At 47.1% G+C, this 24,443-nt stretch overlaps 1 protein-coding gene across 4 annotated transcripts in view; it reads right to left on the bottom strand.

Annotated features, from left to right (window-relative positions):
- aspscr1 (ASPSCR1 tether for SLC2A4, UBX domain containing) overlaps positions 1–20,705 on the bottom strand; it is a 253,177-nt gene extending 232,472 nt beyond the window's left edge. For 2 of the 4 annotated variants that reach the window (XM_072483642.1, XM_072483643.1), the window contains exons 1-3: positions 20,584–20,705; positions 14,133–14,188; positions 8,288–8,402 (exon numbers count right to left, since the gene is read on the bottom strand). In XM_072483642.1, the coding sequence (XP_072339743.1) occupies positions 8,288–8,402; positions 14,133–14,188; positions 20,584–20,664 (252 nt within the window). In that variant the 5' untranslated portion in view covers positions 20,665–20,705. Of the gene's footprint in view, positions 1–8,287; positions 8,403–12,570; positions 12,626–14,132; positions 14,189–20,583 lie in introns of all 4 variants that reach the window. The other 2 variants (XM_072483644.1, XM_072483645.1) reach the window with 2 other exon arrangements.
- Between the last annotated feature and the right edge of the window lie 3,738 nt (positions 20,706–24,443).

The following is a 24,443-nucleotide window of genomic DNA, read 5'->3' as shown; positions in this document are numbered from 1 at the left end:
TATCTAGTTACCCAATTATCTCATTGTTATCCTGCCACCAAATCAGTAGTTGTGACTGGGAAGTACAGAGCCCACCTTCCAAGTAACGCTGGCTCAACCAAGGACTGCAATTGGTGAAACACTGTTGGATTCTTCAGGAACTTCTGGCTGCCTCTTGGATTTGGCTCTGGCTTCGAACAATTTCCAGTTTTGCGACTACTGCTCCTTTTTATGCCCCAAATAAAGCTTTTCTGAGGTCGGTTCAGCACACCACGGCCTGCGAAAAGAGAATGTCAATGGCTCCCCAGAACCTGCCTATCCCCCTTGTCTCTGAAAATCAGCTTCTCACTTGGATTGGCTCGTAAAGGAAATTGCGTCATAGTTGAAACACTCCGTTCTAATTGGTTGAGACAAAGTTGTCATTTGAATCCCTCCCAAGATTCTAGAATACAGGATGGATTTAAGAGTTTTAGAATAAAGCTGCTGTTGCTGTTCAAAACCAGAGATAAATAGGAGAGCTTTAACCTCATGTATTTTGCTATATGTAAATCTTGTCTATATTTCTGTGGAGATGATTTTTCATTGGGGTTCCACTCAGATTCAGTGGCTTGTGGCTGAGATGGTGAGGGGGAAGACTTTTTTAAATTATGCAGCGAGTTGTGGAATGCATTGCCGAATGGGTGGTAAAAGCAGATTCAATCGCAACTTTCAAAAGAGGGCTGGATAAATATTTGATGGGGTAATTGCTATGGGACTATGGAGAAATATAAGGGAAAGCAAGATGATGTTAACCTGACGCCCAGTTATTGAGCTCCGAAAACCCAAACCAACCCGAAGGGGATGCCATTAACTTGTAAATCTCGACTCTATCCTTGGCCAACACTGGCTTCAGAACATTTGACGATTCCTTCTCCAGCAATATTTTGCTTTGAACGGTATTTGTCACCAGACAATGCAATGAATGATTGGGCACCACTTCAGTAGAGACTGTACCAACTGGCATCAGTGCTACAATGATACTCACTGACCTCATGTGCAGTCTTGGTAATGATTGGCACCAAACTGCAATTGAGAAAGAAGCTGCAAATGATTTCTCATGACCATCCATAAGTTTGGATTTTTTGTTAACTCTTATAGAAAATTATTTTTGCAAGTGGCTTGATTTGGACAAAGCTCTCTTGCTTCCGTCAACAAAGCCTATTTGTTGAAAGGGGATACGTACAAATGCAATGGAGGCATGGAACAATGTTGTTTTTCTGGGATGAGGATGGTCACTCTGAACAGTTGGGCGTGACTGGTTTTGGAGAATGTCCAACATCCCTCCACCAGTACTGATGTGGTGCCAGCCACAATTTTCCTTCCCTCTTGTTCTTCTGCAGTCTTTTTTCACTTTATAACAGGGGTGTGAAAATTAAATCCATATTATTTCTAATCCCTCCATGACAGTTAAACCAGATCCTTCAAAACCGTGTTAAGTCCTCCCTTTGAATCTCTCATTCTTACAAACAATTTCATGTTCTGGGAAAACGTGTTTGAGATTTTCTTTCAGCTTACTTCATTACAATTACCAGCCCACTTGATATGACGCATGCAATTTGCAGGCTTCTTTTATTTTTATTCATTTACGGGATGAGGGCGTCTCTGGTTAGGCTGGCATTTATTGCCCATCCCTAGTTGCCCTTCAGAAGGTGATGAGTTGCCTTCCTGAACCTCTGCAATCCTACAGGTGCAGGTACATCCACTGTGCTGTTGGGGAGGGAGTTCCAGGATGTTGTCCCAGCGACAGTGAAGGAGCAGCGATATATTTCCAAATCAGGGTGGTGAGTGACTTGGAGGGGAACCTCCAGGTGGTGGGGTTCCTAGGTATCTGCTGCTCTTGTCCTTCTAGATGGTAGTGGTCGTGGGTTTGTAAGGTGTTGTCGAAGGAACCTTGGTGAGTTACTGCAATGCATCTTGTAGACAGTACACACAGCTGCCACTGTTCGTCGGTGGGGGAGGGATTGAATGTTTGTGGAAGGGGGAGCAATCAAGCAGGCTGCTTTGTCCTTGATGGTATCGAACTTTTGGAGTGTTGTTGGAGCTGCACTTATCCAGGCAAGTGGCAAGTATTCCATTAAACTCCTGACTTGTGCCCTGTACATGGTGGACAGGCTTTGGGGGTTCAGGAGATGAGTTACTCGCCGTAGGATTCCTAGCCTTTGACCTGCCCTGGTCGCCACAGTATTAATGTTAGACACTCTCTTGTACTTTCCAACGCAACTAGAAATAATTGTTCCATCTCCAAATCCTACTCCCAAATTTGATTTGTGAGTGGCATTTCCAATAAGTAAATGTTTGTAGCGCGCTGGCCTTGTACAAAGTACATTCACCAAAGTTTTCAGAACTTTTAATTTTCTGAGCACATTTGAGCAAAAGGCTAACTAGCAGTTCAGGTCAATGAGCTTTGATCAAGTTCTGAAGAAAGGTTATTGATCTGAAACATTAACAATGTTTCTCTCTCTCTATGTAGGTTCTGCCTGACCTGAATATTTCCAGCATTTTTGTTTTTATTTCAGAGTTCCAGAAACCGCAGTATTTTACGTTTGTATTTAGAAAATCTACTTCTAAACAATTAGTAGTTGTTTACTGTTACATGTCAGTGGAAAAAATTTTATTAAATGCACTCAAATTCCACTTGGTTGATTGGTACCTTGTGGGCCAATCTAAATCAGACTTCAGTCAAAAGCACTGAAAGGCTGGATGGAACATGGAGTAACCACATCACATTGATCAAGCAAACTATTTAATCTTAGCAGAAGTGGGAGACCTTTGCTAACCTTGTGGCCAAAATGTGGTTATTCGGATAATACTCCTGAAGTAGGCTTTATTAGATGGTGACAAATAAAGAAAATGTGAAACAAATAATCAACCAGTCTTCTCCACACCAAATTTCCATTCAGACATGCAATGTCTGATATCACAATCTTCCATTTATTTCTGGTGGATTGGGTCAGAAGAAGCAGATGTTCTGTAAAGATGGTGGGCAGGCCTTGTTGTGAAAGTGTTGGTTTGTTTTGGGGGAAAGGGGGGGGGGGGGAGGAAGAGACACTAATGCAACATCTGTCAAGGCACCTTTATCAAAAGTGTCATTATTATCCGTTTGTGCTTTTCTTCCTTTTCCAGCATGCCTATTCTGCTGAACCTATCATCGTGTTTAGGATACTTTAATTTGAAGAAAAACAATGCCCAAGGGAAATAAGTTCTTTTTCCCCTATACCAGGCTCATTCTACGAGCTATTCATGAAATATTATTCAGTTGTTCAGCCGTAACTGCACTTCTGCATACTCAAGTCTGCAGCGGTATATCTAGACGACCCCTTTACATCTTCCACCAGATTTTCGTAAAATGTAAAAAGTAGACGATTTGAAGAAAACAAGCCTGCAATATTTTGTGTTAAAGCCATGCCATTTTATTTTAACATGCATATTCTTGCTACACAAATTATTCAATAAGCTGAGCCCGCACAATATTGTATCCTGGCTTTCTATTGTTTATTTTTTGGAGGCCATGCATAGGGATTTAACAATGCATTTTACAAACCAATTCTGGAATCCATCCAAAACAAGTCTCAGAATCACCATCTTCCTCTCTCAGTTGCACGTTGTCATTGCAAAGGGTGAGTTTCAGTCATTATTTCAAAAACTAGGACTGGCGTCTGTCCATCCCTGACATGCTCCAAAGTCAGAATATGAGTATTTAAAATAACAAAGGAATTCTATAGATACAGAAAGATTTCTTCTGGTGGGGTGAATCAGAATCCAGAAGGCATAACCCTAAAATTACAGCTCGGTCATTTCAGAATGAGAACGGGAAGTACTTTTCCAACACTCCGGATAATGGAAACCTGGAAGGAACTCAATCAAAAAGGCTGTGGGAGCGGAGTCAACTGAAATTTCCAAGATTGAAAAGATTTTTATAGGGAAAGGCTATCAAGGTGAACAGAACGGGTTTGATTGTCTGAATGGCCGAATCCTGTTCCTTTTTCCCCAGAGAACTGACATTACAACCAATATCACTATCCTCTTCACATTAACTTGAGGGAACTTAGTATCATAGAATTTACAGCGCAGAAGGAGGCCATTCGGCCCATCGAGTCTGCACCAGCCCTTGGAGCCCCACACTTTCACCCTACTGTTGCTAACTTTTGGTTGGTTCAATTGGCTCTGTTTTATAACCTTTGCTCTAGAGTCGCCAGGTATCTTTATGATACCGCACGAGGTTCAAGTTCAAGTAATGATCAATAACTCCACACCAATTAGTAAGATTTAAATCAAAACACATTTATTATGCACAGTAAATCACTACTATGCATAAACTCTACTTTCTAGGCTATTCCTAAAACTAAAAGGCCTATACTTAGCTTCGGACTGGCCCACCAGGTCAGGGGAACAAATGGCCTTTTGTTCAGGTCCTGAGTCTACAGGATTCAAAAGCTGGTATGGACTTGTAGCTACGAGCGCCTATCTCATAGCGAGCATTGACTTGAGATTTACTTGCTTGGAGGCAACAAGACAGGTCACCGTCATGGGTTGGTTCAAGTTGCTGAATGACCCTGCCAAAGGACGATTTGAACTTGGGGGATTTACTTTATAGTCCCCAGGGGCTTCCCGCCTTTCGGGACGGACCCCGTACCTGGTTCCAAGTGATTGGACTACTTTCCGATCACTTGGATCGATTTCTCCAATGCTGGAGCGGTTCCCTTATCGTTGGGCGGTCCCTAAGTGTCCATTGGCCTTCCTTTGTCTTGGCTCCCACTGGCGCCGAGGAGTCTGGCTTGGCTTTGTTTACCTTAACTGTTGCCATTGTGCCCTGGAATCGCTCATTACTATGCAGGTGGCTGCTGGTTTCCGTGCTGTCTGGTTGTTTCGCAGGTTCCAATATACATGATTTCTGTATTTGCTAGTCTTTGCCTGTGTTGGCTGAATTTCCCTTCAGCCTTTGCGGTTCTCCATTTTAAGTCGGGAAGTGGCCAACTCAGGTGGCTGCACTATCCCCTTTATACCCGTAACCCAGTAACCCCACCTACCCTTTTTGAACACGAAGGGCAATTTAGCATGGCCAATTCAACTAACCTGCACATCTTTGGACTGTGGGAGGAAACCGGAGCACCCGGAGGAAACTCACGCGCACACGGGGAGAACGTGCAGACTCCACACAGACAGTGACCCAAGCCGGGAATCGAGCCTGGAGCTGTGAAGCAACTGTGCTAACCACTGTGTTACCGTGCTGCCCACCAGTAGTTTAAAACAGACACAGTTTAATACTGTGTTTAATTTGAATTCTTCAATTCAAAGCCAGCTCACAAAGAGAGTGACCAAAATTTACTTGCGATCAAATGGTGATTAGACAACTCCTCCATCTGAAGGAACGGAAACAAACTTTTAAATTTGCAAATGGCACAAAGATTGGCCGAGTGGTGGACAGTGTAGATGGCTATAATCTCCAAAATGATATAGATGGGTTGATGGAGTGGGCAATCAAATGGCAGATGGAAGTTAACATAGAAGTGTGAGGTCATGTATTTAGGGAGGTCAAACAGTTATAGGGCATACACAATAAATGGGAAGATGCTAAGAGGGGTAGATGAGGTGAGAGATCTTTACATGCTAGTACACAGGTCCCTAAAGGCACCAGTTCACGTAGAAACGGTTGTAAAGAAAGAATAGGGAATGCTCTCCTTCATTGGCGGAGGTATTGAATATAAAAGTACGGTAATAATGTTTGAATTGTATAAAACAGTGGTGAGGCAATTCTGCTCACCACATTACAGAAAGGATGTAATTGCTCAGGAGAGAATGCAGAAGAGGTTTACAAGAATGTTGCCAGTGCTCAGAACAAGCTATGAAGAGAGAATGGATAGGTTGGGGTTATTTTCCTTGAACAAAGGCGGAGGAGTGGTGACTTAATTGAGGTGTACAAAATTATGAGCGGATGAGTTAGAATGGACAGGATAAAATTGTTTCCCTTGGTGGAGAATTCTAGAACATAAGAACTAGGAGCAGGAGTAGGCCATCTGGCTCCTCCAGCCTGCTCCGCCATTCAATGAGATCATGGCTGATCTTTTGTGGACTCAGCTCCACTTTCCGGCCCGAACAACATAACGCCTTAATTCTTCAAAAAACTATCTATCTTTATCTTAAAAACATTTAATGAAGGAGCCTCAACTGCTTCACTGGGCAAGGAATTCCATAGATTCACAACCCTTTGGGTGAAGAAGTTCCTCCTAAACTCAGTCCTAAATCTACTTCCCCTTATTTTGAGGCTATGCCCCCTAGTTCTGCTTTCACCCACCAGTGGAAACAACCTGCCCGCATCTATCCTATCTATTCCCTTCAGAATTTTATATGTTTCTATAAGATCCCCCCTCATCCTTCTAAATTCTAACGAGCACAGTCCCAGTCTACTCAACCTCTCCTCGTAATCCAACCCCTTCAGCTCTGGGATTAACCTAGTGAATCTCCTCTGCACACCCTCCAGCACCAGTATCTCCTTTCTCAGGTAAGGAGACCAAAACTGAACACAATACTCCAGGTGTGGCCTCACTAACACCTTATACAATTGCAGCAGAACCTCCCTAGTCTTAAACTCCATCCCTCTAGCAATGAAGGACAAAATTCCATTTGCCTTCTTAATCACCTGCTGCACCTGTAAACCAACTTGGATTGGATTGGATTTGTTTATTGCCACGTGTACCGAGGTACAGTGAAAAGTATTTTTCTGCGGGCAGCTCAACAGATCATTAAGTACATGAGAAGAAAAGGGAATAAAAGAAAATACATAATAGGGCAACACAACATATACAATGTAACTACAAAAGCACTGGCATCGGATGAAGCATACAGGGTGTAGTGTTAATGAGGTCAGTCCATAAGAGGGTCATTTAGGAGTCTGGTGACAGTGGGGAAGAAGCTGTTTTTGAGTCTGTTCGTGCGTGTTCTCAGAATTCTGTATCTCCTGCCCGATGGAAGAAGTTGGAAGAGTGAGTAAGCCGGGTGGGAGGGATCTTTGATTATACTGCCCGCTTTCCCCAGGCAGCGGGAGGTGTAGATGGAGTCAATGGATGGGAGGCAGGTTCGTGTGATGGACTGGACGGTGTTCACGACTCTCTGAAGTTTCTTGCGATCCTGGGCCGAGCAGTTGCCATACCAGGCTGTGATGCAGCCTGATAGGATGCTTTCTATGGTGCATCTGTAAAAACTCTCTGCACAGCAGCGTGTTATATTATTTTATCATTTAAATAATAATCCCTTTTGCTGTTATTCCTACCAAAATTGATAAACTCACATTTGTAAACATTGTATTCCATCTGCCAGACCCTAGCCCATTCACTTAACCTATCCAAATCCCTCTGCAGACTTCTGGTATCCTCTGCACTTTTTGCTTTACCACTCATCTTAGTGTCGTCTGCAAACTTGGACACATTGCCCTTGGTCCCCAACTCCAAATCATCTATGTAAATTGTGAACAATTGTGGGCCCAACACTGATCCCTGAGTGACACCACTAGCTACTGATAGCCAACCAGAGAAACACCCATTAATCCCCACTCTTTGCTTTCTACTAATTAATCAATCCTCTATCCATGCTACTACTTTACCCTTAATGCCATGCATCTTTATCTTATGCAGCAACCTTTTGTGTGGCACCTTGTCAAAGGCTTTCTCGAAATCCAGATATACCACATCCATTGGCTCCAAAAACATATGTGGTGGAGGCATGTTTCTGGAACCCACCTCTTCATTCACCTGAGGAAGGAGCTGTGCTCCGAAAGCTAGTGATTCAAAACAAACCTGTTGGACTTTAATCTGGTGTTGTAAGACTTCTTACTGTGCTCACCCCAGTCCAACACCAGCATCTCCACAGCATGGTATTTTACGAAGGTTGGTTTTCAGGCACATTATTGGGCCAGGCAACATAGAACTTCACTTTTGCATCAAAGCATTTGTTGCCAACCTGGGTTACATGAAGAAGTCCTCCATTCAATGGAATTAACACTGCTTACCTTGATGAACACACACATTTACTGAAGACTTGTTTTTAAATCATCCACTCAACGTTAAAAGTTAAACATTTAAAAATGAGTGAGCCACGTCCATTCCACATGCAACATTTAAAATAACACTTCCATGTCAAGAAACAGCTCAATGGACCAACAGCAACTATTTCAAAACTTATATTATAAAGGAACCTAATTACAGTACTTTGCAGTACTGATCATGAACGTTATTGAATTTAGACACAAGATTAGCAAATTGATCTGTAAACCTACCTTACTCTCTGCTCCAGCATGCTGACGTACAGCTGCAACCATCTCCAACTTGGCATTGTTAGGGACATTGGCAAACCGCCACTGCTGTGACAAATCCAAAACTGTTCTCTGGAACCTACAATCAACCAACCATCAATAGTTGATATCTGTTACATTTCAAGACACAACATTCAAACCTTATACAGCCCAAAAATTTAAGAGACTTTCTTTTGGATTCCCATTACGCTTCATTGTCATGGTGGTGTGGGATGAAATATTTATCCTAAAAGTCTACCAGTGATCATACTTACTAATATGTTTAAAGTTAAATTTGGAATAACCTTTTGCAGCAAGTAATATATCAAAGATGTCGCTTGAGGGGTATGATAGTGAACATTCAATTGCCATTTAGAACTACTATCACTCTTATCTTTTGTTTTAACTTAATTTTTTTTCCATTCTTTTTTTTTTATTTTCTTTCATTCTTTTTTAAATTTTCGAATACCCAATTCATTTTTTCCAATTAAGGGGCAATTTAACATCTTCGGGTTGTGGAGGCAAAACCCACGCAAACACGGGAGAATGTGCAAACTCCACACAGACAGTGACCCGGAGCCGGGATCGAACCTGGGACCTCGGCGGCGTGAGGCAGCAATGCTAACGACTGTGCCACCATGCTGCCCCTAATATGAAGAAATCTAACCATTGGGTGAGTTATAAAGACGGGATTGGGCAAGGGATATTAGATAGTTAGTTACATTTTGTCCATTCTTAAAGTTACAAAACCAATGCGGAGTTGCGGAGTCGACAGGGCAAGCCTTTAATCCCTCTCCTAAAACCAACTCACATTCAAATTGCCCTTAGTGTTGGGTGGGGTAACTAGGTTATGGGGATAGGGTGGAGGTGTGCGGTTGGGAAGGGTGCTCTTTCCAAGAGCCGGTGCAGACTCGATGGGCCGAATGGCCTCCTTCTGCACTGTAAATTCTATGAATCTATGAAATTGAATCCAATTCATGGTTGTCACAAGAATCAAAGCTGACAAGAAAAGTCTTGCACCTCATCTTGGGCTTGATCCTAGCCCGACATTATAAACAATTCTGGAAAGAGAACATATTGTCCTCATTCCTTCTGCAGTTTTGAGCAATCAGTGAAGAGCTCCAAGGTAGACATTAGCATAGACTAGGCATGCAAATGTTTTCGGGTGAGATGGGGAGTGTATATATTGTGATGTACAAGGTGTCACAATTGCATGAGACAGGCTGAATGGACCTGATGACTTGTTCTATGTGCCTTTGTTTGGTGCACATAGGGACACTTCATGAAACTGGGTAGGTTCTACTAACATCAGGTATGGCTCCGGGCAGTCTGCTAGAATTGAAAGTCACATTGTTGGCCTGTTAAAACATCTATCAGATTGCTTTCACTGCAAAGTCATTTCAACCAAGTTTTGCATTGTTCCTGCAACCAAAACTCTACATCAGAAAGAAAGATCCTCGTTTAACAAATACTGCTGGATCACCACAAACAGAAGGCACTCCTTCCGGTGCAAAAATGTCATCGCCAATAAAAGATAAATGAGCATTTGCTGTCATTCAAAATACATTTCTTCGTCTCCTGGAAATGTGTTCTATGTTTATTAGAGGAGTACAAATTCAAGAGATCTTTTTTGCTGTCTCTGCATGTCAGAACTGGTTAAATTTACACAATAGGGCAGCACAGTGGCACAGTGGGTAGCATTGCTGCCCATGGCGCTGAGGACCCGGGTTCGAATCCCGGCCCTGGGTCACTGTCCGTGTGGAGTTTGCACATTCTCCCTGTGTCTGCGTGGGTTTCACCCCCACAACCCAAAGATGTGCAGGGTAGGTGGATTGGCCACGTTAAATTGCCCCTTAATTGGAAAAAATGAATTGGGTACTCTAAATTTATTTTTTTTAATTAAAAAGTAAAAGATTACACAATATCCCATTATATAGTTTTATCCACATCAAAAATGGTCAGTGAGATAAATTCCAACAGCGAACCACATCAATTCACAAGGGTTTCATCAATCCTTTTTTATTCTTTCCCAGGATGTGGGCATCATTAACTACGCCAGCATTCATTGCCCATCCCAAATTGCCCTCGAGGAGGTGGTGAGCTGCCATTTTGAACCACTTCAGTCCATGTGGTGTAGGTACACCCAACAATGCTGTTTGCATTTGGGGGGTGGAATTCCAGGATTTTGACCCAGTGGCTTTGAAGGGACGGTAAGATATTTCCAAGTCATGATGGTGCGGTAGGTGGTGGTGTTCCTATGCATTTGCTGCCCTTTTCCTTCTAGGTGGTAGAAGCCGTGGGTTTGGAAGGTTCTGTCAAAGAAGCTTTGGTGAGTTCCTGTGGCACATTTTGGAGGCTGCTGTAACTGTTAGTCGGTGGTGGAGGGAGTGAATGTTTAAGGCAGTGAATAGGTGCCAATCAAGTGGGTGGTGTTGAGCTTGAGTGTTGTTGGAGCTGCACTCATCCAAGCAAGTGGTGTGTATTCCATTGCACACCTAACTTGTGCCTTGTAGATTTTAGACAGGCTTTGGGGAGTCAAGAGGCGAGTTCCTCCCAGCCTCTTACCTACACTTGTAGCCACAGCATTTATACGGCTGGTCAAATTTTGTTTCTAGTCAATGCTAACCCCCAGAATGTTGCAAGTGAGGGATTTAGCAATAGCAATGCCTCTGAATGTCAAGAGATGGTTAGATTCTCTCTTGTTGGAAGGGATCATTGCCTGGCACTTCTGTGGCATTAATCTTATTTGTCGTGTATCAACCCAAATGTTGTCCAGGTCTTGCTGCATAAGAACGTGGACTGCTTCTCTATCCAAAGCATTATGAATTGGACAGAACGTGCAGCAAACATCCCCAAATCTAACCTTATGATGAAGAGAAGGTCATTGATGAAGCAGCTGAAGAGGGTTGGGCCTAGGACACTATACTGAGGAAATCCTGTTACAATGCCCCAGGGCTGAGATGGTTGACCTCCAACAATTACCATCAGCGTTGTTTTTGCAAGGTATGACTCCAACGAGTGGAGAGTTTTCCCGCTGAATGCCGTTGATTCCAGCTTTGCTCGGGCTCCTTCATGTCGCACTCGGTCAAATGTTGCTTTCATATCAAAACAGTCCCTCGCACTGCACCTCTTGATTTCAGCTCTTTTGTCCATGTTTGGACCAAGGTTGTAATGACTTCAGGAGATGAGTGGCCCTGGATGAATCCAAAACGAGTGCCTGACAACAGATTATTTCTGAGTAAATGACTCTTGATAGGATTGGTGTTTACACCTTCCATCACTTTGCTGATGATTGATAACTGATGGGGCGATAACGGACTGGGTTGGATTGTTCTGTCTTTTATTGACAGGACACACACAGGCAATTTTCCACATTACCGGTAGATGCAATGTTGTAGCTGTAATGGAACAGCTTGGCTCGGTGCTTAGGTAGTTCTGGAGCATAAGCCCGGAGTACTATCACCAGAGGATTGTCAGGGCCCATAGCCTTTGCAGTATCAGTGTCATTAGCCACTTCTTGATATCAGCTGGACTGCAATATCGGTGATCCTGGGGATCTCAAGAGGAGGCCAAAGTGGATCACCCACTCAGTACTTTTGGCTGAAGTTGGTTGCAAATGCTTCAGCCTTCGCTCTTGCATTGATGTATTGGGCTCCCCAATCAGTAACAATGGGAATATTTGTGGAACGTGCGCCTCCAGATATGATTTTAAGAATCGTCCACCACTATTCACAACTGGATGCAACGGGACTCCAGAACTTCGATCTGATCCTTTGACTATCGCATGCCGCTTACAATATTTGGCAAGGCAGTGGTCCTGTGTTGTCGCTTCACCAGGCTGACACCTCAATTTTAGGTATACCTGGTGCTGCTCCTGGCATGCCCTCCTGCACACTTCATTGAATCAGGGTGGATTCCCTGCCTTGACCATAATGGCAGAGTGTGGAACATGCCACACCATGGGCTAACAGACTGCGGTTGAATGCAATTCTTCTTCTTCTGATGGCCCAAGAGCCTCATGGATGCCCCATCCTGAGTTGTTAGATGTGTTTGAAAGCTTTAACATTTTGCACGATGAGAGCACCACACAGCGATCTGCTTACAATTTTTGCAAAAGCAAAAAAATTAATGTTAACGTAAAGTATAACATTATAGGCCAGAATAAAGGTTCTAAGTGATACAATATAGTTGTTTTTTAAAATAAATTTAGAGTACCCAATTCATTTTTTCCAATTAAGGAGCAATTTTAGCATGGCCAATCCACCTACCTTGTACATCTTTGGGTTGTGGGGGTGAAACCCCCTAGTCGCCACATTCCGGCACCTGTTCGGGTACACAGAGCGAGAATTCAGAATGTCCAAATTACCTAACGGCACGTCTTTCGAGACTTATGGGAGGAAACCGGGGCGCCCAGAGGAAATCCATGCAGACACAGGGAGAACATGCAGACTCTGCACAGACAGTGACCAAAGCGGCTCTGTGAAGCAACAGAGCTTTTTTTTAATCTATAAATTTAGAGTACCCAATTCATTTTTTCCAATTAAGGGGCAATATAGTGTGGCCAATCCACCTACACTGCACATCTTTTGAGTTGTGGGGGCGAAACCCACGCAAACACAGGGAGAATGTGCAAACTCCACACAGTGACCCAGAGCCGGGATTGAACCTGGTACCTCGGTGCCGTGAGACTGCAGTGCTAACCACTGCGCCACCATGCTGCCCGGCTGAGGCAACAGAGCTAACCACTGTGCTATCATGCCGCCCTTCACGGCACTCAAGGAACAAGCCTTTTTTTAAAAATAAATATGCCCAAGAATTTAAACCATACAGGCCAGAAAATTTTAAATGATAAAGATTTTTTAAAAAAATAACTTTAGAGTACCCAATTATTTTTTCCAATTAAGGGGCAATTTAGCGTGGCCAATCCACCTGTCCTGCACATCTTTTGGGTTGTGGGGGCGAAACCCACGCAGACACGGGGAGAATGTGCAAACTCCTCACGGACAGTGACCCAGGGCCGGGATTCAAACCCGGGTCCTCAGCGCCCTAGGCAGCAATGCTAACCACTGTGCCACCGTGCTGCCCTATGATTGCGGTGGTTAAGGAGAGCATGTCACTGCGGGGCAAAGTCGGAGACCTGGGAAACCGCCCAAGACGACAAAACCTACATTTTGTTGGTATCTCGGAAGGGACTGAAGGCTAAGCCCCAACAGTGGACTTATTCAGAGCACCATTAATTGGATCAATTTGTAGGGCAGCACAGTGGCAAGCACTGCCACCTCACGGCACCGAGGACCCGGGTTCGATCACGGTCACTGTCCATGTGGAGTTTGCACATTCTCCCGTGTTTGTTTGGGTCTCACCCCCATTACCCAAAGATGTGCAGGATTTGCCACGCTAAATTGCCCCTTAATTGGAAAAAAAAGAGTTGGGTACTCAAAATTTATTGAAAACAAACATTAGATCCACTTGTAATTTACCCCAAGGAAAGATTTAGCTATAATTATTTTGCAAATATGTAGCATTCATTGTGAAAAGGTTACTTAACAATTTTTTTAAAAAGTCATAAATGGGGACAGTGATTTGCATCAGGTGACAGATGTCAGAAAGCAGCCCATTTTCTCCACCCCGACGTAGATTTATTCATGACTCTCACAAAGCTTTTGATTTGGGCAGTCCCAAATCAGGAGACATGGTAGCCAGAAAGGTCAACTATTTCAACAGAAAAGTCAATGAATTAAATTTATAACTGTGCAGAAGCAGGTTCGTGGCATCCTTCCCAGAACATTTGCGTCCCAAGATATAGGCAAACAACAAAAATCTGGCTTACTTGAGATCATATTCTTCAGGATTCAATTTTTGTTTCCTACACACCTCTTCTAAAACCTAACAAATAGTAAAAAGACAAATAACAATCAGTTTACTTTGGAAAGATAAGATTTCTTCGGCTGTAAGAATAAAACATGCTTCACAAAAAGAATCTCTTCAGTGGCCAAGTCAATTGAAAATTAAGGAGGAAATGTTCCCTTTTTTAATTTTAGCTCATGAATGATATATTTATGATTCAAATCAAAACCAAGCTCAGTGAAACTTTATCCAAATCACACTGCAGATACCCACAAATGAATTCCATCAAATGGCAAACAAAAGTGCGTGTGTGAGGTTAGAGATAGAAACAGAGAAAATAGAAGGCCCTTTGAGCCATTCATGGCTTTTTTTTTTTAAATTTAGAATACCCAATTAATTTTTTTCATTAAGGGGCAATTTAGCGTGGCCAATCTACCTAGCCTGCACATTTGGGTTGTGGGTGCAAAACCTACGCAAACACAGGGAGAATGTGCAAACTCCACACGGACAGTGACCCAGAGCCGGGATCGAACCTGGGACCTCGGCGCCGTGAGGCAACAGGGCTAACCCACTGCGCCACTGTGCTGCCCTCCGCCATTCATGGCTGATCCCCTAACCCAATAGCCTGTTCCCTCCTTTTCCGCTCTCCCATATCCTTTGAGCCCCTTCGCCCCAAGTCCGAGATGTAACTGCTTCTTGGAAACATACAATGTTTTGGCCTCGTCTACTTCCTATGGTAACGAATTCCACAGGCTACCAAACTCTGGGTGAAGACATTTCTCCTCAACTCTATCCTAAATCATCTATCCCTTGTCCTCAAGACTATGCCACTGTGACACCTCCACCATTGGGAAAATCCTTCTTGCATGTACCGTAGACATAATGAATGCTGCTGCCATAAAGATTGAACAATTCAGCTCTCGGCTCTTTTTCTCCTTCTATTTTTTCTGTTTTTTGGGGGAACAGAATTTCAGATTTCCAATACTTTCTGCGTGAAGATTTCTGACATCACCCTGAATAGTCGAGCTGTAATTTTATAGTTCTGTCCCCTTGTTCTGAACACAAAAGACTGTTAACTGTCATTTCTTCTGAATTCCACCAGAAATAGGTCAATGCTTACATTGGTCAGCCGCACAAACATTTGGAAGCCCCCGTTTTATAATATCCAATATAACAGCAGCAGCACAAGAGTTCATTTTGGTGCTTTTTTTCTCAAGACTAGACCTTAAGCAGCACTTGCTTCAAACTGAGCAACACAGCTCATCAATCCTGACAGCGGTTATTTGGATAATCTAGGGTTAGTGTGCATGTTTTCACATTTGTAACCAAACAGCAATTTTTGGACCACACTGCTCAGTAAATTTTTGAGTGGGCTATTAAAAAAATTCCAAACTATAAACAGGGAGCGGTGTCAAATTTATTTTATTCCAATTTCCATCTAGTATTGCAGCTCTCACTCCACATCAAGTCAACACCCAGGGGACAATGGCATTTCACTCAAACTCCAACTGTTATTCAGTAGTGGAGCCCATAATAAATTTGACATTCTCAGGTTTTGCCACAATTTATTACACCTCCCCGTGTCTGCGTGGGTTTCACCCCAACAATCCAAAGATGTGCCGGTTAGGTGGATTGGCCACGCTAAATTGCCCTGAAAAGAAAATTGGGGAAAAAAATAATTGGGTACTCTAAATTTATTTTAAAAAACATTGACAGAATCTAAAGTGGGGCACAAAAAGAATGATGAGTTCTTAGTTCTTAAAAATGTGTCAGTGCTCACCCCTCAGCTGTAGTTGGCAAGAACTCAAGCCCCCACTCCAGGACATTGGCAAATAATATTCTGCATTAAGGGATTATATATAGTTCTTTTTTTCATAAATTTAGAGTACCCAATTAATTTCTTTCCCGTGGGTGACACGATGGCACAGTGGTTATCACTGCTGCCTCACAGCTCCAGGGTCCCGGGTTCAATTCCGGCCTCGGGTCATTGCCTGTGTGAAGTTTGCACTTTCTCCCCGTGTGCGCGTGGGTTTCCTCCGGGTGCTCCAGTTTCCTCCCACAGTCCAAAGATGTGCAGGTTAAGTGGATTGGCTGTGCTAATCTGCCCCTTAGTGTCCAAAAGGATGACTGGGTTACGAGGATAGGGTGGAGGTATGGGTTTAAGGCTGGTACAGACTCAATGGGCCGAATAGCCTCCTTCTCCAATGTATATTCTATGATTCAATTAAGGGGCAATCTACCTATCCTTCACATCTTTGGGTTTGTGGGGGTGAGACGCACGCAGGCGTGGGGAGAAAGGGCAGCAGGGTGGCGCACTGGTTAGCACTGCTGTCTCACGGCACTGAGGTCCCAGGTTCGATCCCGGCTCTGGGTCACTGTGTGGAGTTTTCACATTCACCCCATGTTTTTGTGGGTTTCGCCCCCACAACCCAAAAGATGTGCAGGGTAGGTGGATTGGCCATATCTTTTTATTAAAACAGTTAAAAAATATATCCAAGGCCAAACGGTACAAACACTCATTTTGTGTTGGAGAAACAGGGTACCCTCCCCTCAGTACCAATGTCTGGGGGGGGGGGGGGGATACTCTGATTATTAAAACAGTTCACAACACGTTTCTACAGAAGACAAATGGTACAAGCACTAAACATTGCGCTGGAGAGACCAGATACCCTCGCCTCTGTACCAACAGAAGGGAAAGGAAGGGAGGTGGTGGGGAGAGAGGGGAAAGGAGGGTGGTGGGGAGTCGGAGTGTTGGTGAAGGGGGGGGGGGGGGCAAATTGGGCACTGCCTGAACTATCTACAAAGGCAGAAAAGCAAAAGAACCTTCAATTATGATGTGCCAGATTCTGGGAGTTTCCCAGATGTGGATTAGCCGTGAGTTGGCCCTTAATTGGAAGAAATGAATTGGGCACCCTAAAATTAGGGGGAAAGTTTAAAAAAAGACACCGGGAGAATGTGCAAACTCCGCATGGACAGTGGATTATATATAGTTATGAGATGATTTAGTTGAGGTGATCAAAGATGATTAAAGGATTTCTTTTTTGTTTTATAAATTTAGAGTACCTAATTCATTTTTTCCAATTAAGGGGCAATTTAGCGAGGCCAATCCACCTAAGCTGCACATCTTTGGGTTGTGGGGGCGAAACCCACGCAAACACGGGGAGAATGTGCAACTCCACACGGACAGTGACCCAGAGCCGGGATCGAACCCGGGACCTCGGCGCTGTGAGGCTGCAGTGCTAACCCACTGCGCCACCGTGCTGCTCTTAAAGGATTTCTAAAGTCACTATAGCACAGGAGGAGGCCTTTTGGTCCATCAAGATGGAAGGGTAGATAGAATCTATTTCTTCTGGTGGGAGCGTTCAGAACAAGGGGGCGCAACCATAAAATTAGAGTGAGACTATTCAGCGGTGACATCAGAAGTATTTCTTCACACAAAAAACAAAGAAAATTTGAAATGTTCTCCCTGGAAAGCTGGTGAGAGGAGGATCAATTGAAAATTTCAAAACTGAGTTCTAGGTTTGGGAGGTATGCACATTCAGGGTTGTGGAACAAGGGTCACTAGGCAGAGTTAAAATACAGGTCAGCCGTGATCTAACTGAATGACAGGACAGGCTCAATCAAGTAGCTGAATGGCCTACTTCTGTCCCCAAATTTCTGACCCAGAGTAAATAGGCAAAATGTTAAACTGAGACCCCCCCAATCTGTTTGCTCTGAATAACATGCGTGTTTTTTTAAAATGCCAAACACTTCTTCCAAAAGAGCAGGGAGTGCTCTGTGGGCTAACCCAACATTCCTGCTCAACCAACACCACCAAAGGATCTAACTGGTCAATCCTTTCATGGTGTTTGTGGTACAATGCTGCGTGCAAATTGGCTGTCGTGTTTGTCTACAAAAGGAATCACACTTCAAAGGTTAATTCATCGGTCATGAAAGTGCTCGGGAATGTTTTGAGCACACAAAAGGCACTATAAATAGAAGATCTTTTTTTTCTCACTTTTGGGTTTGCTTTGAAAACAAAAATTAATTCAAAATTGGCAACAAGATCACCTGCCCATCATGTGAATGAAATGGACACAGAATTCTACCTTAATAAAAGTAGATGGCTCATTTAGATCCGAAATGTTAGGGGAGACAAGGTGGCGCAGTGGCTAGCACTTCTGCCTCACGGCACCAAGGACCAGGTTCGATCCCAGCCCTAAATTACTGTCCGTGTGAAGTTTGCATATTATCCCAGTGGGTCTCACTTGGCCAGACAGCTGGTTCACGAAGCAGAGCGAGGCCAGCAGCATGGGTTCAAGCCCTGTACAGAGTGGCGTTATTCATGACCTTCTCAACCTTGCCTTCTTGCCCGGGGCGTGCCTCAGGTTATTTTTGTTTACATAAATTTAAAGTGCCCAATGCTCCCCCCCAACCAATTAAGGGGCAATTTAGCGTGGCCAGCTCACCACCTACCCAGCACATCTTTTTGGGTTGCGGGGGGGGTGAGACCCACGTGCACACGGTGGAGAACGTGCAAACCCCACACGGACAGTGACCCAGGGCTGGGGGAGGAGGTTAACCAATTTTAAATCCATGGGGGAGGCAGCTCGCAAGCCAATTTCATGTAAACTGAGTAGGATGTTTTGTGAGAGTGTGTCATTTCTTTTGAAAGGCTGGCAAGGTACTTTCTTTTGCAAAGAGCTGCATTGCAATCTTGAATGGACAGATAGTAAAAAAAAGTGTGCAACCCACCAGCAAAATATCACCCACACACAGAGATATTAATGGTGACCATGGGGGAGGAGGTGGCTGATGGCGACCATGGAGGAGGAGGGGGCTGATGGTGACCATGGGGGGGGGAGGGCTGATGTCGACCATGGGGGAGGAGGGGGCTGATGGCGACCATGGGGGAGGAGGGGGCTGATGGCGACCATGGGGGAGGAGGGGGCTGATGGCGACCATGGGGGAGGAGGGGGCTGATGGCGACCATGGGGGAGGGGGCTGATGGTTACCATGGGAGAGGAGGGGGCTGATGGTGACCATGGGGGAGGAGGGGGCTGATGGTGACCATGGGGGAGGAGGGGGGAACTGATGGTGACCATGGGGAAGGAGGGGGGAGCTGATGGTGACCATGGGGGAGGGGGCTGATGGTGACCATAGGGGGAAGGAGGGGGCTAATGGTGACCATGGGGGAGGGGGCTGAGGGTGAAAATGGGGGGGGGGGGAGAGAGGGGGCTAAGGGTGAAAATGAGGGGGGGGGCTAAGGGTGAACATGGGGAGGAGGCTGATGGTGATCATGGGGGAGGAGGGAGCTGATGGTGACCATGGGGGAGGGAGCTGATGGTGACCATGGGGGAGGAGGAAGCTGATGGTGACCATGGGGGAGGTGGCTGATGGTGACCATGGGGGAGGGGGCTGATGGTAACCATGGGGGAGGGGGCTGATGGTGACCGTGGGGGAAGGTACTGAGGGTGAACATGGGGGGGGGGGAAAGAGGGGGGCTGAGGGTGACAATGGGGGAGGGGGCTGACGGTGACCATGGGGGAGGGGGCTGACGGTGACCATGGGGGAGGGGGCTGACGGTGACCATGGGGGAGGGGGCTGACGGTGACCATGGGGGAGGGGGCTGACGGTGACCATGGGGGAGGGGGCTGACGGTGACCATGGGGGAGGGGGCTGACGGTGACCATGGGGGAGGGGGCTGACGGTGACCATGGGGGAGGGGGCTGACGGTGACCATGGGGGAGGGGGCTGGCGGTGACCATGGGGGAGGGGGGCTGATGGTGACCATGGGGGAGGGGGCTGATGGTGACCATGGGGGAGGGGGCTGACGGTGACCATGGGGGAGGGGGCTGGCGGTGACCATGGGGGAGGGGGCTGGCGGTGACCATGGGGGAGGGGGCTGACGGTGACCATGGGGGAGGGGGCTGACGGTGACCATGGGGGAGGGGGCTGAGGGTGACCATGGGGGAGGGGGCTGATGGTGACCATGGGGGAGGGGGCTGATGGTGACCATGGGGGAGGGGGCTGACGGTGACCATGGGGGAGGGGGCTGGCGGTGACCATGGGGGAGGGGGCTGGCGGTGACCATGGGGGAGGGGGCTGACGGTGACCATGGGGGAGGGGGGCTGATGGTGACCATGGGGGAGGGGGCTGAGGGTGACCATGGGGGAGGGGGCTGACGGTGACCATGGGGGAGGGGGCTGACGGTGACCATGGGGGAGGGGGCTGATGGTGACCATGGGGGAGGGGGCTGATGGTGACCATGGGGGAGGGGGCTGATGGTCAGTGAGCTCTGCAACCCCCTCCCCTATGTGAGGGGCACTGCCAACCTCCAGCCAGCTCCAGGTGCCAAGGCCCGGCCGGCCTGCCAGCCAGAGGAACCTCCCACCCAGTGCGGCTTGCCGATGGGGGGGCGAGTGTTTGATTCGCTTCCGGGCCGCCTCTCTCACCTGTAGCAGCGGGGTGCTCGCCGCCACCTTCACCTGCTGCCGCCTCCCGTTCGGCGCCAGCACCGTCACCACGGCCGCCATCGCCCCTCGCGGTCTCCCCCGAATGCGCAGGCGCGGCTGCCCGGCCACGCGCACGTCACAGTCCGTCAACGGCGCGCGCGCGGTCCCGCCCCTTCCCGCAAGGCCCCGCCCAATCGGCGCCACCAACCCAGCCCAGCCAATCGAATCAACGCCAGCGGCAGCCAATCGGTGCGATCGGCCCCTACACAGCCAATCACGGCGTTCCGGCTCACAGCCAATCAGTGCAACGAACCCCGCAATTACAATGTGTTGACCCAGGAGGCCTTTCAGCCCATCCAGTCTGCACACCGACAGGTGACAAACACCTGCCCTGCCCACCTAATCCCATTTACCAGCACTGGGCCCATAGCCTTGAATGTTATGACGTGTCAAGTGCTCTTCCAGGTACATTTTAAAGGAGGTGAGGTGTCCCGCCTCTACCACCCTCCCAGGCAGTGCGTTACAGACCGTCACCACCTTCTGGGTGAAAAAAGATTTTACTCCCCCAAATCTCCTTGCCTCTCACCTTGAACTGGTGCTGCCTCGTGACTGACCCTTCAACTAAGGGGAACTGCTGCTCCTTATCCACCCTGCCCATGCCCCTCATAATCTTGTACACCTCAATCAGGCCGCCCCCTCAGTCTGCTCTGCTCCAGAGAAAACAACCCAAGCCCGTAAGACAAAAGCAAATTACTGCGGATACTGGAATCTGAAACAAACACAGGAATTAGTGGACAGTCTTTCTGACGGCATCTGTGGAGAGAAAGTGAGCTAACATTTCGAGTCTGGATGGCTCTTTGTCAAAGGGACAAGTCATCCAGACTCAACGTCAGCTCTCCTCTCTCCACAGATGCTGTCAGACCTGCTGAGATTGCCCAGTATTTTCTGTTTTTGTTTCAAGCCCATATGACCATAAGATAAAGGAGCAGAATTAGGCCATTTGGCCCATTGAGGCTTCTCCACAATTCGTTCCTGATCCTCTTATTAATCAAGAATATATATATCTCTGTCTTAAAGATACTCAGTGAGACTTCCGGGTGCGGCGATGACCAGCTGAGTCGCACGTTTCGGCAGCTCCCTGTGAAACGGACTTTTGGGCTCTTGATAGGAGCCCCAACGGCAATTTTAACAGCTGAAAACACCGTGCGGTAAACCAGAAGGGTGTTCCCCCTGGACACGGATGGAAAAAGGAGAGGAAAGTGGCCGGATTGCAGCGGATCCTTTGGAACAACGGCAAGGAAGGCAAGCAGAAACCAAGATGGCGTCGGAAGGTGGCAGTTTCATATGGGGCCCTGAACAACAAGAGTTTTTGAAACGCTGCGTGGAGGAGATAAAAAAGGAAATGAAGAAAGAGTTGTTGACCCCGATATTACAGGCGATTGAAGGGCTGAAAGACGAACAAAAGACACAGGAGCAGGAGCTTCGGGTCGTGAAGGCGAAAGCAGCAGAGAATGAAAACGACATACAGGGCCTGGTGGTGAAGTCGGAGATACAGGAGGCACACCAGAAACGATCTGTGGAGAGGTTGGAGGCACTGGAAAATAACGCAAGGAGGAACAACTTGAGGATTCTTGGCCTTGCTGAAGGTGTGGAGGGGGCGGACGTCGGGGCATATGTGAGCACGATGCTGCACTCGTTAATGGGAGTGGAGGCCCCGACGGGTCCGTTGGAGGTGGAGGGAGCATACCGAGTTATGGTGCGAGGATCGAGAGCAGGAGAAGCTCCCAGAGCCATAGTGGTGAGATTTCTCCGTTTTAAGGATAGAGAAATGGTCCTTAGATGGGCGAAGAAAACTCGGTGTAGTAAATGGGAGAACGCGGTGATCCGCGTCTATCAAGATTCGAGTGCGGAGGTGGCGAGAAGGAGGGCGAGCTTTAATCGGGCCAAAGCGGTACTTCACAAAAAAAAGATAAAGTTTGGAATGCTGCAACCGGCAAGACTGTGGGTCACATATCAAGGGAGGCACCACTACTTTGAGACGGCGGATGAAGCGTGGACTTTTATTGTAGAAGAAAAATTGGAATGATTGGACTACGAAAATGAACGTTTGGACAAAGTGGTGGGACGAGTGGGGGGGGGGGGCGAAGAGGGATTGTATGATTAATCCTGCGGTATGGTAACTTTTCTTTCTCCCACAGGTGGTGATGGGGGAGGTGGGGAGGGAGAGGAGATGGGGCGTTGGCCATGGGAGGCGGGGCCGAGGGAGAGGCGCGGGCTTGGTTCCCGCGCTATGATAATTATGGCGGGAATAGAGAAGCAGGAAGGAGGGGGCGCCGCACGGGGCGAGCCGTGATCACGGGGGGAAGCCGAGGTCAGCCAGAGTTTGCTGACTTCTGGGAGCAACATGGGGGGAGTAATTACGCTAGCGGGGGGTCTAGCGGGGGGGGGGAGGGGGGAATTACTGGGTTGCTGCTGCTGGGGAAAGGGGGGAGTGGGTACGGGAAAGGATGGGCGGGGGGGCACCGTCTGGGAGAAATACAGCCGCGTGGGAACTGGGCGAGAAGCTGGAAAAAGATGATGGCTAACCGGCAAGGGGGGGGGTGGGAAGCCCCCCAACTCGGCTGATCACGTGGAACGTGAGGGGGCTTAACGGGCCGATAAAGAGGGCACGAGTACTCGCACACCTTAAGAAACTTAAAGCAGATGTGGTCATGTTACAGGAAACGCACCTGAAACTGATAGATCAGGTTAGGTTGCGCAAAGGATGGGTAGGGCAGGTGTTCCATTCGGGGCTGGATGCGAAAAACAGGGGGGTGGCTATATTAGTGGGGAAGCGGGTAATGTTCGAGGCAAAGACTATAGTGGCGGATAACGGGGGCAGATACGTGATGGTGAGTGGCAAATTACAGGGAGAGATGGTGGTGTTGGTAAACGTGTATGCCCCGAATTGGGACAATGCCAATTTTATGAGGCGAATGCTAGGACGCATCCCAGACCTAGAGACCGGAAAGTTGATAATGGGGGGAGACTTTAACACGGTGTTGGAACCAAGGCTGGATAGGTCGAAGTCCAGGACTGGTAGGAGGCCGGCAGCAGCCAAGGTGCTTAAGGATTTTATGGAGCAGATGGGAGGGGTGGACCCGTGGAGATTCAGTAGACCTAGGAGTAAGGAGTTCTCGTTTTTCTCCTATGTCCATAAAGTCTATTCACGCATAGACTTTTTTGTGTTGGGTAGGGCATTGATCCCGAGGGTGAGGGGAACGGAATATACGGCTATAGCCATTTCGGATCGTGCCCCACACTGGGTAGACTTGGAGATAGGGGAGGAAACAAGAGGGCGTCCACCCTGGAGAATGGACATGGGACTAATGGCGGATGAGGGGGTGTGCTTAAGGGTGAGGGGATGCATTGAAAAGTACTTGGAACTCAAAGACAATGGGGAGGTTCAGGTGGGAGTGGTTTGGGAGGCGTTGAAGGCGGTGGTTAGGGGGGAGCTGATATCAATAAGGACACATAAAGGGAAGCAGGAGAGTAAGGAACGGGAGCGGTTGTTGCAAGAACTTCTGAGGGTGGACAGACAGTATGCGGAAGCACCGGAGGAGGGACTGTATAGGGAAAGGCAAAGGCTGCATGTGGAATTTGACTTGCTGACCACAGGCACTGCAGAGGCACAATGGAGGAAGGCGCAGGGTGTACAGTATGAATATGGAGAGAAGGCGAGCAGATTGCTGGCACACCAATTGAGGAAAAGGGGAGCAGCGAGGGAAATAGGGGGGGTGAGAGACGAAGATGGAGAGACGGAGCGGGGAGCGGAGAGAGTGAATGAAGTTTTTAAGACATTTTATAAAAAATTGTATGAA

This window comes from Scyliorhinus torazame, chromosome 18, assembly GCF_047496885.1.
Source record: "Scyliorhinus torazame isolate Kashiwa2021f chromosome 18, sScyTor2.1, whole genome shotgun sequence".
Taxonomy (NCBI): domain Eukaryota; kingdom Metazoa; phylum Chordata; class Chondrichthyes; order Carcharhiniformes; family Scyliorhinidae; genus Scyliorhinus; species Scyliorhinus torazame.
Note: the sequence above shows the minus strand (reverse complement) of the source record. Positions and strands in the feature narration are given on the sequence as shown.